Here is an 18242-nt window from a genome sequence, read left to right on the forward strand (position 1 = left end):
TGTATTCGAGTACAATTCTGCTGCTGCTGATGGCCCACAGTGCCTCATGGTTGCCCAGTCTTGAAGTGCTATATCAGTTCAAAATCTATCCCACTTAGCACGGTGGTAGTGCCACACGACACGATGGAGGGTATCCTCAATGTGAAGGCGGGACTTTGTCCCCACAAGCACTGTGTGGTGGTCACTCCTACCGATACTGTCATGGACAGATGCATCTGCAGCAGGCAGGTTGGTGAGGATGAGATCAAGTGTGTTTTTCCCTCTCGTTGGTTCCCTCACACCTGCCACAGCCCCAGTCTAGCTGCTATGTCCTTTAGGACTCAGCCAGCTTGGTCAGTAGTGGTGCTACTGAGCCACTCTTGGTGATGGACATTGAAGTCCCCCACCCAGAGTACATTCTGTGCCCTTGCCACCCTCATTGCTTCCTCCAAGTGATGTTCAACGTGGAGGAGCACTGATTCATCAGTTGAGGGAGGGCGGTACGTGGTAATCAGCAGGAGGTTTCCTTGCCCATGTTTTCCTGGTTCCATGAGACATCATGGGGTCCAGAGTCGATGTTGAGGACTCCCAGGGAAACTCCCTCCCGAAGGTATACAACTGTGCCGCCACCTCTGCTGGGTCTGTCCTGCCGGTGGGACAGGACATACCTAGGGATGGTGATGGTGGAGTCTGGGACATAATCTGTAAGGTATGATTCCGTGAGAATGACTATGTCAGGCTGTTGCTTGACTAGTCTGTGAGGCAGCTCTCCCAATTTTGGCACAAACCTCAGATGTTAGTAAGGAGGACTTTGCAGGGTTGACAGGGCTGAGTTTGCCACTGTCATTTCCGGTGCCCAGTCAATGCCGGGTGTTTTGGTTGGTTTCATTCCTTTGAGGCTTGACACCACTGAGCAGGTTGCTAGGCTATTTCAGAGAGCGTTTTTAAGAGTCAACCACATTGCTGTTTGTCTGGAGTCACATGTAGGTCAGACCAGGTATGGACATCAGATTTCCTTCCCTAAAGGGCATTAGTGAACCAGATGGGTCTTTATGACAATCGCCAATGGTTTCATGGTCATCATTAGACTTTTAATTCCAGGTCTTTATTGAATTCAAATTTCACCATTGAACCCGGGCCCCCAGAACATTACCCTGGGTCTCTGGATTACTAGTCCACTATACCACTATGCCAGTTTGGGAAATATTGACATTTTAGTTAAGAATTCCATTCATCTGGACATTGCTTTGGGCTGATAGGAATAGTCAGATTTTTCCCATCTATAGACTGTCCAAGGATTTATCGCAACCCAATCCAATATTTTAAATGACTATTGTCTGTAAACCTACAGTAGCAATAGATGATTTTAGATAAAGACAAATGGGATGTAATGTTTGATACACAGGCTTGGAATGTAACAGCAACAAGTGTGGTTATATTTGTACAAGAATGGTTAGACCACATTTGGAAGATTGTGTTTCCCCTGCGCATCCCATTGTAGGAAGGAGATTGGAATATTAGAGAGGGCACTCTGAAGATTCCCTAGAATGATACCAGAATCTTAAATTTGGAAAGGTAAAACAATGATCAAAATTTAAATGTAATATATCTGAATTACAAAGAATTTACAGCACAGAAACAGGCCATTCAGCCCATCTGCTCCGTGCTGGTGTTTCTGCTCCACACGAGCCCCCTCCCACCCCCTCTTTATCTCACCCCATCACCATATCCTTCGAGTCCTTTCTCCCTCATGTGTTTATCCAGCTTCCCCCTTAAACACATCGACACTATTCACCTCCACCACTCCCTGTGGGAGCGAGTTCCACATTCCCCCCACTCTCTGGGTAAAGAGGTTTCTCCGGAATTCCCCATTGGATTTATCAGTTACGATCTTATATCGATGGACCCTAGTTCTGGTCTCCCCCACACACAAGAGGAAATGTCTTCTCTAATTCTACCCTATCAAATTTTTCATAAAGACTTCTCTCAACGTTGAAGGTGTTTTGTTTCTAACCTAAGGCTCCTCCTGACCTGCCCGTTTCTGCTCCTCCTGTGATGGGGAACTATTGTTCAATTAGTAAGAACATCAGAATATAAGAAATAGGAGCAGGAGTAGACCAGTGAGCTTGCTCCACCATTCAACAAAATCATGGCTGACCTTCCTTCCTCTACTCCATCTCCCTGCACTATCCCCATGTGGGAGAATAAAATACATCTACAGGATAACAGAGGGTTAAGTGGTTAAACCATAGTGGAATACTACAACAAAGTCTCCTTGCACCAGTAGCAGACAAACCTGCGCTGTCAGCTCTTGTGAAGTAGAAAGACAAGTATCATAATCAAACTACCAAGAGTCCTTGAAACAAAGTTAGGTTGTCTGTTATCAGCACATGAGACAGGGTCTAGTCATGCTATCTGTTGTCTGACCAGATGACTAGTCGCCAGATGGGCTACTCAAGGTTTTGTGTAACTACTCAAGGTTTTTCCGTAATTATAAACTAAGACAGAACAATTGCATGCATGCCGAAGATAAAATTTCAATGTTATTAATTACGCACGCTTTTACTATAACTATGTGTGTACTCTGATGCTTCCTCAGAGTTCCGGCTAGCTCCATTGTACGCTGCTGGGCTCTCCGTGATATCATGATTCAATAAAGACTTCCGAGACAAACCTCCTGGGTCTGAGTGTTCACTCCGTTTTCCGCGACACCCCATATCCCTTCATTCCCTTCGTATCCCAAAAATCTATCAGTCCCAGTATTGAATATTCTCAATGAGCTCTCTAGGATAGAGAATTCCAAAATTCAGAACCCTTTGTGCTTACAAGCACTGAACTGAGTGATGTCTGTTTTATTGTTTATAAACTTCAGGAAAGAAATGATCACAATGAATCAGTATATTAATTATTATTAGCTTTATAATGATGATGGGCAACATCTTAATTGTTTTTATTTTCCTGTTATTAGCTGACAGTTGACAGATGGATAAATATTGTTTCAGAATTTGTTACTTTGATAAAACTGGTTATTTCACAGACTGGAGGAGAGTATACAGTGATGTTCCCACAGGGTTTATATTCGGACCACTGCTCTCTGTGATAGACTAAAGACCTGGACCGGAATTTATGTAGCCTAATTTCAACATTTGTTAAATTCATTCATGGGATGTGGGCCAGCATTTATTGCCCATCCCTAATTGCCCTTGAGAAGGTAGTTGTGAACTGCCTTCTTGAACCGCTGCAGTCCATGTGGTGTTGGTACACTCACAGTGCTGTTAGGGAGGGAGTTCCAGGATTTTGACCCAGCGACAGTGAAGGAACGGCGATATAGTTCCAAGTCAGGTGACTTGGAGAGGAAGTTCCAGGTGGTAGTGTTCCCATATGTCTGCTGCCCTTGTCCTTCCAGCTGGTAGTGGTTGTGGGTTTGGAAGGTGCTGTCTAAGGATCCTTGGCGAATTCCTGCAGTGTGTCTTGTAGATGGTACACACACTGCTGCTACTGTGTGTCGGTGCGGGAGGGAGTGACTTTTTGTGGATGGGCTGCCAATCAAGCGGGCTGCTTTGTCCTGGATGGTGTTGAGCTTCTTGAGTGCTGTTGGAGCTGCACTCATCCACGCAAGTGGGGAGTATTCCATCATACACCTGACTTGTGCCTTGTAGATGGTGGACAGGCTTTGGGGAATCAGGAGGTGAGTTACTCCTAGGATTCCTAGCCTTTGACCTTATCATTGCAGATGATAAATAGCTCCAAAATATAGTAAACAATGAGAATTAAAGTATCAGACTTTAGGGTAACAGAGAGAGGCTTTTGAAATGGCAGATACATTTTGTGAAAAGACATTACATATTTTGGTAGGAAGAATGAGAAGGGGCAATATGAATTAAACTGTCCAATTATAAAGGGGGTGCAAGAACAAAGAGGTCTGGGGTGGGTGGGGTGAATATATGAAAATCTGGAAGGTGGCAGGACAAGTTGAGAAGGCTGTTTTAAAAGTATATCAGATCCTTGGCTTTATTAACAGAGCAATTGAACAGAAAAACAAGGAAGTTATTGCTAAATCCTTTATAAATGACTGGTTAGGCCCCAGCTGGAGAGTTGTGTCCAATACCAGCCATCACACACTTTGGGAAGGATGTTGAGAAGTTGGAGAGGGTGTGGAGGAGATTTACTGGAATTTTCCCAGGGATGAGGGACTTCAGTTCATGTGGAGAGACTGGAGAAGCTGGGATTGTTCTCCTTGGAGCAGAGAAGGTTAAGGGGGAGATTGAATCGAGGCGTTCAAAATCATGAGGGGTTTGGATAGAGTCAATAAGGAGAAAGTGTTTCCAGCGGCAGGAGGGTCGGTAACCAGAGGGACACAGATTGAAGGGAATCGGGGGAAAAGAACCAGAGTGGGGAGATCAGGAGATTTTTTTTTTGGACACAGCGAGTTGTTGTGATCTGGAAGGCGCTGCCTGAAAGGGCGGTGGAAGCAGATTCAATAGGAACTTTCAAAAGGGGGTGGAATTAGAGAAATAGTTGGAAAGGGACGGATTTGCAGGGCTGGAGGGGAAAAGAGCAGAGGAAATGGAGGAATTTTTTTTTCTGTGTGATTCTATAAACTCCTCCTGGGCTCTTGACTCATTTGGGAAATCCCCATCTAGCTTCAGAACCTTCCAGATGGAGTTTCTTGCTTGACGATCTGGTGAACGTGACCCAGCCCTTACATTGGCCAATTTAGGCAATTCCCACCTCTGGTGGTTGGCGTTGGATCATTCAATGCCGCATCTAGATTCCCTTTACTCAATGTTTAACATGGAAGCTTTTTTCTAAATTTGTTTATTCGACTAATTAGCACTCGCCTGGCTTTTTTTTAAAAAAAAACCTGCAGTTAAAATCCAGTTTTAAAAAAGGAACCCGTTTAAATTTCAATCAAGTTTGGACCGAGAGATTGTCCCTCTCTCAGACCTGTTAGATCCACCAGAGACAGAGGTGGTGTCCCCTTAGTCACGAGGTGTCAGCTGTGGCTCAGTTCATAGCACCCTCGCCTTTGAATCAGAGGGTTGTGGGTTCACGTCCCACTCCTGGAAACCAAGAACTGTGATTGTACTCGAAAGAGTTGCAATCTGTGACTGTTGATAACTCGAAAGAGTTCCCCTTAGTCACCGTTTACTGGACTCTCTCCTCTTGGCGGTCGATGAATGTAAAGGGCACAATGATTTTCAAGGTTTGTGGATCCCTGGGCAGCCCACTCCCCTGAATGGAAACAGCGTCAGGGAAGCTTTGAGAAGCGTTTCAGCCGGTTTCGCCCGCATTGCCTCCTGCAGAAGAATCATACAGACTCGAAACGTTAAATCCGTTTCTCTCTCCGCAGATGCTGTTAGACCTGCTGTGTTTTTTTTTCCCAGCGTGTTCTGCTTCTGTTTTGGTGTTAACCTTCTCGGCCTCTGGGATTCACATTTACCACTTCCTCCTCTTGTCCTCGGTCTCTTTCTCCTCTCTAAACATCCTCCCGCAGCCTCGGGGCGTTGATCTAATTCGACATTTGAGATCCAGTGGCTCAAATGGATTGAATTGGATTTAATAGCTCGAGACCATTCTGAGGAATTTTATGGAGAATTATCAGTGCAAGAGGAATTCAGTTCTAAGACCATGTGACGGATCGGGCTTTGGTGTGGTTGCTTACATGAATATGTTTGGATTAATAAGAGTTCCATGTAGCATTCGGATGTGTAGTGGAAACTCGTAGACTGATACAGCACAGGAGGAGGCCATTCGGCCCATCGCGCCTGGGCGAGCTCTTAAAAAAAGATCCAACCTCCCCTCCCGCTCTTTCCCCACAGCCCGCCCAATCCTTTCCCTACTTTCAAGTATTTCCTTTGTGAGGGTCGCTGGGGGAATCTGTTCCTAACCGCCTGAAAGCTACCTTAAGGGCGCCGGGGGTACCGGGCGGAATGTGAAGGATGTATTTACAGAGTGGTGCGATTGGCAGTATCTCGTGATCTTGGACTTGAGGTTGCACTTTTTTGCAAAGCGCTACAATTTCCTCACCGCGTGGAGGTGGTGTTAAATTTGCTTACCAGGCAATGCTCCCATTTTGTGAGAGGCGAAGGTATGAAGAGGAGAGAGAGACTGAGACAGACGCAGCAGCCACAACCTGAGCTAGAAACTGGGCTTGGGAACCGATGCTGAGAGAATGGTATCAAGTCGGCTACCGGTTCCACACAGCGCCTGATATTTATCGACTGCTGTGGAGTTTGAAATCTCGCCATCTTTCACCCCTCACGGGCTCTGAATTGTCATTTGAAATATTTGGCTTCTACTGTTTACATAGACAGTTGGAAACTCTTTCGAGTTATCAACAGTCACAGATTGCAACTCTTTCGAGTACAATCACAGTTCTTGGTTTTCTGGGAGTGGGACATGAACCCACAACCCTCTGATTCAAAGGCAAGGGTGCTATGAACTGAGCCACAGCTGACACCTCATAGACAGTTGGAACCAGTCAAATCTCAGAACTGTGGAGATTTGGAAATGTGTATGTTTAATGTTGCTCATTTACTTGAGTTAGTTCTCTACACAGTCACACCAATATCTGGCTGGGTTGCTGATTAGTTTTAACATTCGCGATTTTAGCATTCGCTGTGAAATTAAATCCAACTTTCTCAATTCAACTGCATTTTTAACTAGTGAGGCTACAGACAAAAACTATGAATGAGTAATGAGTTTCGGGCTATTAGTAACGTTTTCGAAAAAATAAGACTTTATTTCGTCACCTTAGGATCTCTTAAAGCATTTTACAGCCAATGAAGTCATTTTGAAGTGTAGTCACTGTTGTAATGTAGGATAGGCAGCAGTGAATTTACACACAGCAAGATCCCACAAACAGCAATGCCATTTAGCCAAGGCCATCTGTTTTTAGTGATGTTGGTTGAGGGATAAATATTGGCCCCAGGACATCAGGGAGAACTGCCCCCTGCTCTTCTTCCAAATAGTGACCACATGAGAAGGCAGACAGAACCAAGGTTTAATGTCTCATCTGAAAGGCAGCACGTCTGACTTTGCAGCGCTCCCTCAGCGCTGACCCTCTGACAGTGTGGCGCTCCCTCAGCGTTGACCCTCCGACAGTGCGGCGCTTCCTCAGCATTGACCCACCGACAGTGCGGCGCTCCCTCAGCGCCGACCCTCCGACAGTGCGGCACTCCCTCAGCGCTGACCCTCCGACAGTGCAGCATTCACTCAGTATTGACCCTCTGACAGTGTAGCGCTCCCTCAGTACTGACCCTCTGACAGTGTAGCGCTCCCTCAGTGCTGACCCTCCGACAGTGCGGCACTCCCTCAGCGCTGACCCTCCGACAGTGCAGCGCTCCCTCAGTACTGACCCTCCGACAGTGCGGCGCTCCCTCAGTACTGACCCTCCGACAGTGCGGCGCTCCCTCAGTACTGACCCTCCGACAGTGCGGCACTCCCTCAGTACTGACCCTCCGACAGTGCAGCGCTCCCTCAGTACTGACCCTCCGACAGTGCAGCGCTCCCTCAGTACTGACCCTCCGACAGTGCAGCGCTCCCTCAGTACTGACCCTCCGACAGTGCAGCGCTCCCTCAGTACTGACCCTCCGACAGTGCAGCACTCCCTCAGTACTGACCCTCCGACAGTGCAGCGCTCCCTCAGTACTGACCCTCCGACAGTGTGGCGCTCCCTCAGTACTGACCCTCCGACAGTGCAGCACTCCCTCAGTACTGACCCTCCGACAGTGCAGCACTCCCTCAGTACTGACCCTCCGACAGTGCAGCACTCCCTCAGTACTGACCCTCCGACAGTGCAGCACTCCCTCAGCACTGACCCTCCGACAGTGCGGTGCTCCTAATGTTTCTACCTGGTTGCTCTGTAACACTTTTCTGATTTGAAGCCTAGTTATTTAAATTCCTGTTTCTTGATACTTACAGGAACTTCTGTGCGTGACTGGAACAATCCTCCCAAGCCTCACGGTACCAGGTATGTAATAATGTAGGGAAGATTAGTTATGGCTGAAATGTTTATCAGAGAATATCCAATTTATTTTTTTATCCCTTTGTAACAATGCAACACCAAGACTGGTTGAGATCTCCCATTCATGTCATATATTAGAAGCTTAAACTTAGCGTGCCTATATACTGCACTCTATTATCCATGATCATCTGAACAGTTCCAACTACAGCAAATGAGCAAAGTGATTAACCCCTAATTGTCAGAGTTATCAAAGAGAAAATGAGACACAACAAGTCATTGACTCTGTTCACCCAGCTGCACGCAGACGTCATCACAAGGTTAAGGAGTGATTGCACACTTAGGTATTGACTGACACACTTGAACAATGCACCTGTAATGGTATCACATACAGTTTGTTACAGCATAGAAACAGACCAATGAGCTCTTCTCTTTCATACTGATGTTTTTGCTTCACACAAGCCTTCTCTCACCCCTTCTTCATCTCACCCCATAACCATGTCCTTTTATTCCTTTCTCCCTCATGTCCACTTCCCCCTTTAATGTATCTTTATTATTCACTTCAACCACTTTCTGTGGTAGTGAGCTCCACATTCTCACTACTCTCTGGGTAAAGAAGTTTCTGCTGAATTTCCTGTTGGATTTATTCAAATTTGCTTTGTCTCTTTAAGCCTTTGCAGCTTCTTAAGTCTGCTGGAACCTTCTGTTTGTCGATGCCATAGCACAATGTTTTACTGTTGAGAAGAAAGACATGTTGCTGAAGTTTTTTGTCTTGCATTCATCAGGACAAATGCAAAAATACCAAATTTCAAACTATCACAACAATTTATATCACAGGAGAAAAGGGTGCTGATTGCTTGGCAAGTCGACTCTGATAGGCTGAGGTGTTGCCATGGGGAACTAAAGCCACAAGACTTGAACATATTCCTTTAGTATGCAGAGGACGGGTCCCTATGTATGAATGTATGTCGCTTCAACAAGTGTAAATGAGCTATGGCATGAGCTCAACTGATTGCCTTAAATTGGTTGTTAGGGTAGATATTAGCACAATTGGGATTGACCGGCACTTGTTGAACAATTGTGGAATCACACCTAACAGTGGACATTTTGTTTAGGATTTCACCAGAGAGTATACACATTGGGATTCGTATAGTTCCATGTGCTATACGATTGGCCTCATCGGCAATCTTGTAAGTAGGGCCCTAGCCCATTTGCTCACTGTGCAAGCTTGATGCAGATACAAAGTGCATCAAAGCTATTCTGTGAAAAATGGCTATCCTGGTCAGACCATTGTCAATGATTAGTTGATCAAATCAAACCATTTGTTCCTTAAGCTGTTCATTATAGGCAGAATACAGTTCATACTCAGCCAGCTTACCCTTGCAAAACCAAAACAAAACACCTATTGTTAGATGAGATCCCGCGATTGGACAGCACTTGCTGAACAATCCTGAATGCGCTAATAGCTACACTAACAACGAATTTAAGATAATCAGTTAAGCTTGTTATGTGGCTCATTTATGCTTGGTAGAAGTGACATACGCTCATACATGGGACCCAATTCTCTGCAAACAAAAGGAATATGATCAAGTCTTGCACCTTTTTCTAATTACCTGGGAGCTCGGGGCGCCTATAGTTCCCCATTTCTTTCTCTGTAACAACCTCTCAGCCAATCAGGGTTGACTTACCAACCAATCAGTACCCTTTTCTCCTGTGGGAGGAGGCTCAACACCAAAATGGAGCAGATGGGCCAAATGACCTGTTTCTGTGCTGGAAATATGATGTAAGGAAGAAATGTGTTAGATGTTCCACTTGTTTCCTGTTCTTGCTCATGTTCACTGTCCAGTAAACCCCCTGCTGAAAAGTATAGATGCACGGAGCTCAGCTGAGGACAGGGTTGGTTATGATTGTGATGCCTCATGTGGTTGAGTAACCATTGATGCACGCCGCCTCAGGTCGGCATATTGAGAATGTGTCCAAGCTGCTGAATGGCCAATCCCGTCAGAGGAGTAAAAGAGAAGGGAATTTGGAGTGGGGGTGGGGGAGAATACACATGGTTTTCGTAAGACGAGATCTGGTTTGGAATTTTATGCTGGCCGAAGTCAATGGACTTGGAAGTCAATGGCTTACCGCATCTTACAGCCCTGCCCCACCACAACAGGGCCATACAATTCCACCCCGGAGTACTGCATGGAGTTTGGTCTCCTTAACCTAAGAAAGTAAATACTGGCCCAGCCAGCGACGTCCACATCCCATGAATAAATTTTTAAAAAGTACATTCTTGAATGAGAATGATTGCAACGAAGATTCACTAGACTGATTCCTGCGATGAGAGGATTGTCCTGTGAGGAGATATTGAGTAGAATGGATGTATATTCTCTTGGGTTTAGAAGAATGAGAGGCGATCTCATTGAAACATGTAACATTTTGAGAGGGTTTGATAGGGTAAATGCTGAGAGACTGTTCTTTCCCCCCCCAGGTTGGAGAGTCTAGGACTGGAGGGGGTAGTGGTGTGCTGGGGGCAGGGGTCATAGTCTCAGAATAAGGGGTCGGCCATTTTGGACTGAGATGAGGAGAAATTTCTTCACTCAGAGGGCTGTGAATCTTTGGAATTCCCTACCCCAGAGAGCTGTGGATGCTCCATCATTGAGTATATTCAAGACTCAGATTGATAGATTTTTGGGCAATAAGGGAATCGAGGGAAAGGATGGGAAAGTAGACTTGAGGATGTAGATCAGCCATGGTGGTATTGAATGGCGGAGCAGGCTCAAGGGGCCAAATGGCCTCTTCCTACTCCTATTATGTGCTTTAAAACAAATGAAAAGTTGCCTAAAGCTGTTTGTTCCATTTCTTTCAGTGTCTATCGAAGGAACAGCAAATATAACAATGAATAAATGTGTGACCGACGATCAGAGGCCTGTCCTGAGAAAAGGAATCGCTGATATCATTTGCAATGGGTCAAGTTGCACTGGGGATTATAGGGCAGATTATAATCGGCATGGCTGTTACTTCATGTGCATCCCAGACATTTCACTCCTACCAGGTCATTCCAAAGAAAATCTTTTTCTGGAGCATGGGGATATTGAGTCCTGGGAGTCGATACCTGTAACATTCAGTTTGGATGATGGTGAGTTTAAACAAACCTGCATGCGATCCTGCTTTGCACCAAATGCTTGTTTTCTCCTCAACAACCTTTCATTTTAGTCTAGAAAATGTAGGGTCATGAAAGTTCCCGATCATGTTCACTTCATGCAAAAAAAAAAGCCTCCAGTATTGGGCGGTGAAACTTGCTGCACAATTAGCTCTGCTCCACCCGCAGCCTCACAAAATCACAGCACACCAGCTCCCCTCCGAGTCGCTCGCACACACACACCGTCCCGACTTGGAGATATATCTTACTTCATCGTCACTGGGTCAAAACCCTGGAACTGCCTCCCTAACGGTTTCGTGGGAGCCCCTTCACCACACGGGGCTGAAACGGCTCAAGAAGGCGGCCCATCACCACCTTCTCAAGGGGCGCCTCGGGATGGACAATAAACGCCGGCCTTGACAGTGACAGCCACATCTCAAGGGTTAATAAATTAAAACAACAATCTCTTGTTGATCCAACTTGCATATCAAGAAATTGCTGGGATTACACCGTTCGTGTGAATGACTCTCGCCGTGGTCATTTAGAGCTGGGAGTTTGTATCTTAAGGATCCTGTTCATGATGGGATTTAATGTCCTGAGATGATACATCCATCCTTCAACTTTACAATTCTCTTACCCATTTTCCAATCCCTCTGTGCTTTGGCTGTTAGCCTCGTGCAAAAACTGTTCCATCCTCCAACATCCACATGAGCTTCAGGACATTGCTGTTTTTCTGCATTCCTACTCTATTAAACTCACTGTAGAAAGTTAGGATGGAGCATCAGGCCAACCAATAGCAGGACTGTGGGGGAGGGGCAAGAGGAGGCAAAATGCTCATGTGATAAGACTTGCAGGAAGACAACCAATCTGAATTGGCATCCCAAGTTCAGCTGACCTTTCGTGTGCCGCTCACTATTTGAGTAACTAGATGCCGTTCGATCTGGAGTGTGAGTGGTGACCGAGAATCATCAAGCATAGAAGACCATTCGGCCCATCTTGCCTGTACTGTCTCTTAGGAAGACCTATTCAATTAATCCCTGTCCCCTGCTCATTCTCCATGGTTCTGCAGATTTGTTTCTTATTCACGTATTTATCCATCTTGTACTTAAAGAGCATTTTTAGTGTTGTTAAATCCCAACTTCAGAGCTTTATAAAACAGAATTTGACCCTGAGTCACACAAGGAGATATATTAGGGACAGCTGACCAAAAGCTCGGTCAAAGAGGTCGGTTTTAAGGAGCGTCTTAAAGGACGAAAGAGAGAGCTGCGGAGGTTCAGGGAGGGAATTCCAGAGCTTAGGGCCCAGGCAGCTAAAGGCACGGCCGCCAATAGGAGAGTGATGGAAATCAGGAGATGCTCAAGGGGCTGGAATTGAAGGAGAACAGAGATCTTGAAGGGTTGCAGAGGAGGTTACAGAAATGGAGAAGGATGTAGAGGCTGGAAGAGGTTACATAGATAAGGAGCATTCTGGGGGCTGGAGGAGGTTAAAGAGATAGGGAGGGTTGTAGGGGCTGGAGGAAGTTATGGAGATCGGGATGGTTGTAGGGGCTGGAAGAGGTTAAAGAGATAGGGAGAGTTGTAGGAGCTGGAGGAGGTTACAGACTTAGGGAGGGTTGGAGGGATTAAATGATATTACAGGGATAGGGAGGGTTGTAGGAGCTGGAGGAGGTTACAGGGAGAGGGAGGGTTGTAGGGGCTGGAGGAAGTTATGGAGATCGGGAGGGTTGTAGGGGCTGGAGGAGGTTACAGAGATAGGGAGGGTTGTAGGGGCTGGAGGAGGTTGCAGAGATAGGGAGGGTTGGAGGGGTCAAAGGATATTACAGAGATAGGGAGGGTTGTAGGGGCTGGAGGAGGTTACAGAGATAGGGAGGGTTGTAGGGGCTGGAGGAAGTTACAGAGATCGGGAGGGTTGTAGGGGCTGGAGGAAGTTATGGAGACCGGGAGGGGTGAGAAGAGGTTACAGAAATAGGGAGGAAGTCGAGGAGGTTGTGAAAAGGTTAGAAATTAAGGATGAGAATTTTGAAATTGAGGCATTGCTGGATGTGGAGCTAATGCCGGCCAGTGAGCAACATGGGGGTGATGTGGGCAAGGGACTTAGTGTGTGTTAGGATATGAGTGCAGCATAGTTGGATGGTCTGGGGATTACGGAGGGTGGAATGTGGGACACTGCCTAGGAGAACATTGGAATAGTTGAGTCTGGAAGTAACAAACGCAGACATGAGGGTTTCAGCAGTAGATTAGCTGAGTTGGAGGGAGATGTGGAAGGTGAATAGTGGAATTGTTTCACATTTCAACTGTAATGTTTTCTATTCCAGTTTGTCCAACCCCAGACCCAAATGTAACTTCTGCAGTTGATCATCATGAACAACACGAAATAGCCAAAGGTAATACTGTGTGAAATTTCATAATGTAAGATAAAGTGCCAACTGTGGTTCAGTGTGGCCAGAACTCTTAACTGAGTCAGAAGGTCATGGGGTCAAATCCCTCTCCATTAGACACAGGAAAAATTGAAGCCGCAACTCAGTGATGTCCGTACTGAGGGAGTGCTGCACTGTCGGAGGGTCAGCGCTGAGGGAGCGCTGCACTGTCGGAGGGTCAGTACTGAGGGAGTGCTGCACTGTCGGAGGGTCAGCGCTGAGGGAGCGCTGCACTGTCGGAGGGTCAGTACTGAGGGAGTGCTGCACTGTCGGAAGGTCAGTACTGAGGGAGTGCTGCACTGTCGGAGGGTCAGCGCTGAGGGAGCGCTGCACTGTTGGAGGGTCAGTACTGAGGGAGTGCTGCACTGTCGGAGGGTCAGCGCTGAGGGAGCACTGCACTGTCGGAAGGTCAGTACTGAGGGAGTGCTGCACTGTCGGAGGGTCAGCGCTGAGGGAGCGCTGCACTGTCGGAGGGTCAGTACTGAGGGAGTGCTGCACTGTCGGAGGGTCAGTACTGAGGGAGCGCTGCACTGTCGGAGGGTCAGTACTGAGGGAGTGCTGCACTGTCGGAGGGTCAGTACTGAGGGAGTGCTGCACTGTCAGGTTCAGTACTGAGGGAGCGCTGCACTGTCAGAGAGTCAGCACTGAGGGAGTGCTGCATTGTTGGACTTGCAGTACATTTTTAAATTCTTCTATGGGATGTGGGCGTCACTGCATTTGCTACCCGTCCCTAATTGCCCCGACTCAGTTCATTTCAGAGGATAACTAGGAGTCTACCACATTGATGTGGGTCAGACCAGGAAAGGGTGGCAGATTTCCTTCCCTAAAGGGGAACCAGATGGATTTTTATACCAATCGATGGTAGTTTCATGGGCACCGTTACTGTGACTAAGATTATATTCTAGATTTATTGAGTCAATTCAAATTCCCCCAGCTGCTGTGGTGGGATTTGAACCCATGTCCCCAGAGCATTAGCCTGAGCCTCTGGATTACCAGTGGCATGAGTACTGGCACATTTTTTTGGCGGAGGCTACAGAGGTGGACTGAGGGGGTAAGGAAACCATAGAGGAATTTGAAAAGCAGGGGGCGAATTTTATAATCGAGGCTTTTCTTGGCCAGGATGCATTGTAAATCAATGAGTGTGAAAACAGGGTTTAATGGACGAATGGGGCTTGGTGTGAACTGGGATACAGGCAAACTGTGTAACAACAGTCAGTGTGCAGTGTGAAAATACATTCAGTCTGAAACAGGTTACAGGAGAGCTGGGAATTCATCAACATCAGTGGAAGGCAGCAGTGAGGAGACAGGAATGCTCAGTGTTAACCATCACTGGCTTCCCCAAGGTCCAGGGTACAAGCCCATGTCACCCTGTGACCTCAGACAGATAACCTTCAGAGTAGTGAGGCTTTCTATTCCCTGAATATCAAGACTGGGTTTGTCAACATGCAACATGTTAATGCCCCCTGTACGTTGTATGTTGCCATGCTGCAATTCCAATTTCAACACTTCATGGTCTCTTCAAAAGCTAGATTCAAGTTACAGAGGAGCAAGAGGGGGCCATTCTGCCCCTCGAGCCTGACCCACCATTCAGTCGGATCCTGGTTGACCTTCCACCTCCATTCCATTTTCCCCCACGCTGTCCCCAAATTCATCGACTCCCTCAGTGTCCAAGTGACCCGATCGACCTCGGTCTTGAATATACTCAATGTCTGAGCATTCACACACCCTAAGGTATTCCCGGGAAATCCGACAGTGAGTTGATCACCATCCTGCTGATGGTCATCTACCCAGAACGTTACACGGTGAAGAGTAAAGGTGGGGAGATTTTTCTACAGTCATTCAGATCAGGTTAGGGTCCACAGTCGACATTTTAAACCATTGTTAGACTGAGAGTTTTGCTAAGTGTGTAACATTATTTTTTGGTAATTTTCTTGGCAGTAACAGGGTATTGTTTTATTGATTTTCTGGAAAACAGGTAACGGAACAATGAAAGGGGATAATCCTCATGGAATGCCGGGATGGTTCATCGGTCTGATTGTATTGGCGATTTTTGGAGTTTTGGTGCTGATTGGAATCATAGTTCGCTGTTTTTTCCACGAAACCTGGAATAACATTCAGTGAGTCTGAAGTGAAATTTGCCCCTGGATTTGGGGGTGCTTGTGAAGAGGTGTAGGACGGGCAGGGAATGGACTCCCTGGATGGTGCCTATTGTCTGATAGAGATTAACAATGGCTGACTCATTGCTGCCTCTGTTAATGACTGGAAACTGTAATTTAAACACATTCTATATGCCTCTCATGCTCCTGTATCAGGGAATGTCGCTCTAACTCTCTCTCTTTCACATTTCAGTATCTGGGAAGATCCCACTAACCTCCGTTCTCTCACTCCTGTATCTGGGGAGGTCTTTCTAACCCCCTCTTTCACACCTGTATTTGGGGATGTCTTTCTGACCCCACCTCTCTCACTCTCCTGTATCTGGGGAGATCTCTCTCTAACCCGCCTCTCACTTCTCTAACTGGGGAGGTCACTCTAATGCCCCCCTCTCCTCTCTCGCTCCTGTATCTGGGGAGATCTCTCTCTAACCCCCACTGTCACAATCCTGTATCTGGGGAGGTCTCTCTCTAACCCCCTCTCTCTAACACTCCTGTATCTGGGGAGGTCTCTCTCTAACCCCCACTGTCACACTCCTGTATCTGGGGAGGTCTCTCACTAACCCCCTCTCTCGCTCACTCCTGTATCTGGGGAGGTCTCTCTTGAACCCCCTCTCTCTCACACTCCTGTATCTGGGGAGGTCTCTCTCTAACCCCCTCTCTCTAACCCCCTCTCTCTCTCACACTCCTGTATCTGGGGAGGTCTCTCTCTAACCCCCTCTCTCTAACCCCCTCTCTCTCTCACTCCTGTATCTGGGGAAGTCTCTCTCTAACCCCCTCTCTCTCTCTCACTCCTGTATCTGGGGAGGTCTCTCTAGAACCCCCTCTCTCTCACACTCCTGTATCTGGGGAGGTCTCTCTCTAACCCCCTCTCTCTCACACTCCTGTATCTGGGGAGGTCTCTCTCTAACCCCCTCTCTCTCTCACTCCTGTATCTGGGGAGGTCTCTCTCTAACCCCCTCTCTCTCTCACTCCTGTATCTGGGGAGGTCTCTCTCTAACCCCCTCTCTCGCTCACTCCTGTATCTGGGGAGGTCTCTCTCTAACCCCCTCTCTCTCACACTCCTGTATCTGGGGAGGTCTCTCTCTAACCCCCTCTCTCTAACCCCCTCTCTCTCTCACACTCCTGTATCTGGGGAGGTCTCTCTCTAACCCCCTCTCTCTAACCCCCTCTCTCTCTCACTCCTGTATCTGGGGAAGTCTCTCTCTAACCCCCTCTCTCTCTCTCACTCCTGTATCTGGGGAGGTCTCTCTAGAACCCCCTCTCTCTAACCCCCTCTCTCTCATACTCCTGTGTCTGGGGAGGTCTCTCTCTAACCCCCTCTCTCTCACACTCCTGTATCTGGGGAAGTCTCTCTCTAACCCCCTCTCTCACTCACTCCTGTATCTGGGGAGGTCTCTCTCGAACCCCCTCTCTCTCTCACTCCTGTATGTGGGGATGTGTCTCTCTAACCTTCTATATCTGGGGAGGTCTCTCTCTAACCCCCTCTCTCTCACACTCCTTTATCTGGGGAGGTCTCTCTCTAACCCCCTCTCTCTCTCACTCCTGTATCTGGGGAGGTCTCTCTCTAACCCCCTCTCTCTCATACTCCTGTATCTGGGGAGGTCTCTCTCTAACCCCCTCTCTCTCACACTCCTGTGTCTGGGGAGGTCTCTCTCTAACCCCCTCTCTCTCACACTCCTGTATCTGGGGAAGTCTCTCTCTAACCCCCTCTCTCACTCACTCCTGTATCTGGGGAGGTCTCTCTCGAACCCCCTCTCTCTCTCACTCCTGTATGTGGGGATGTGTCTCTCTAACCTTCTATATCTGGGGAGGTCTCTCTCTAACCCCCTCTCTCTCACACTCCTTTATCTGGGGAGGTCTCTCTCTAACCCCCTCTCTCTCTCACTCCTGTATCTGGGGAGGTCTCTCTCTAACCCCCTCTCTCTCATACTCCTGTATCTGGGGAGGTCTCTCTCTAACCCCCTCTCTCTCACACTCCTGTATCTGGGGAGGTCTCTCTCTAACCCCCTCTCTCTCACACTCCTGTATCTGGGGAGGTCTCTCTCTAACCCCCTCTCTCTCACACTCCTGTATCTGGGGAGGTCTCTCTCTAACCCTCTCTCTCTCTCACTCCTGTATCTGGGGAGGTCTCTCTCTAACCCCCTCTCTCTCTCACTCCTGTATCTGGGGAGGTCTCTCTCTAAGCCCCTCTCTCTCACACTCCTGTATCTGGGGAGGTCTCTCTCTAACCCCCTCTCTCTCTCACTCCTGTATCTGGGGAAGTCTCTCTCTAACCCCCTTTCTCTCACACTCCTGTATCTGGGGAGGTCTCTCTCTAACCACCTCTCTCTCTCACTCCTGTATCTGGGGAAGTCTCTCTCTAACCCCCTCTCTCTCACACTCCTGTATCTGGGGAGGTCTCTCTCTAGAACCCCCTCTCTCTCACACTCCTGTACCTGGGGAGGTCTCTCTCTATCCCCCTCTCACACTCCTGTATCTGGGGAAGTCTCTCTCTAACCCCCTCTCTCTCACACTCCTGTATCTGGGGAGGTCTCTCTCTAGAACCCCCTCTCTCTCACACTCCTGTACCTGGGGAGGTCTCTCTCTAACCCCCTCTCT

The 18242-nt window shown here is 47.6% G+C and overlaps 1 protein-coding gene across 2 annotated transcripts in view; it reads left to right on the plus strand.

Annotated features, from left to right (window-relative positions):
• Nucleotides 1–18242, plus strand: part of LOC144674379 (uncharacterized) — a 55216-nt gene that overhangs the window by 35394 nt on the left and 1580 nt on the right. The window contains exons 2-5 of one of the 2 annotated variants that reach the window (XM_078535778.1): nucleotides 7906–7954; nucleotides 10803–11072; nucleotides 13390–13458; nucleotides 15467–15608. In XM_078535778.1, the coding sequence (XP_078391904.1) occupies nucleotides 10832–11072; nucleotides 13390–13458; nucleotides 15467–15608 (452 nt within the window). In that variant the 5' untranslated portion in view covers nucleotides 7906–7954; nucleotides 10803–10831. The remainder of the gene's footprint in view (nucleotides 1–7905; nucleotides 7955–10802; nucleotides 11073–13389; nucleotides 13459–15466; nucleotides 15609–18242) is intronic. The other variant, XM_078535777.1, reaches the window with a different exon arrangement.

Source organism: Cetorhinus maximus, unplaced genomic scaffold (genome assembly GCF_964194155.1).
Source record: "Cetorhinus maximus unplaced genomic scaffold, sCetMax3.hap1.1 HAP1_SCAFFOLD_645, whole genome shotgun sequence".
Taxonomy (NCBI): Eukaryota; Metazoa; Chordata; class Chondrichthyes; order Lamniformes; family Cetorhinidae; genus Cetorhinus; species Cetorhinus maximus.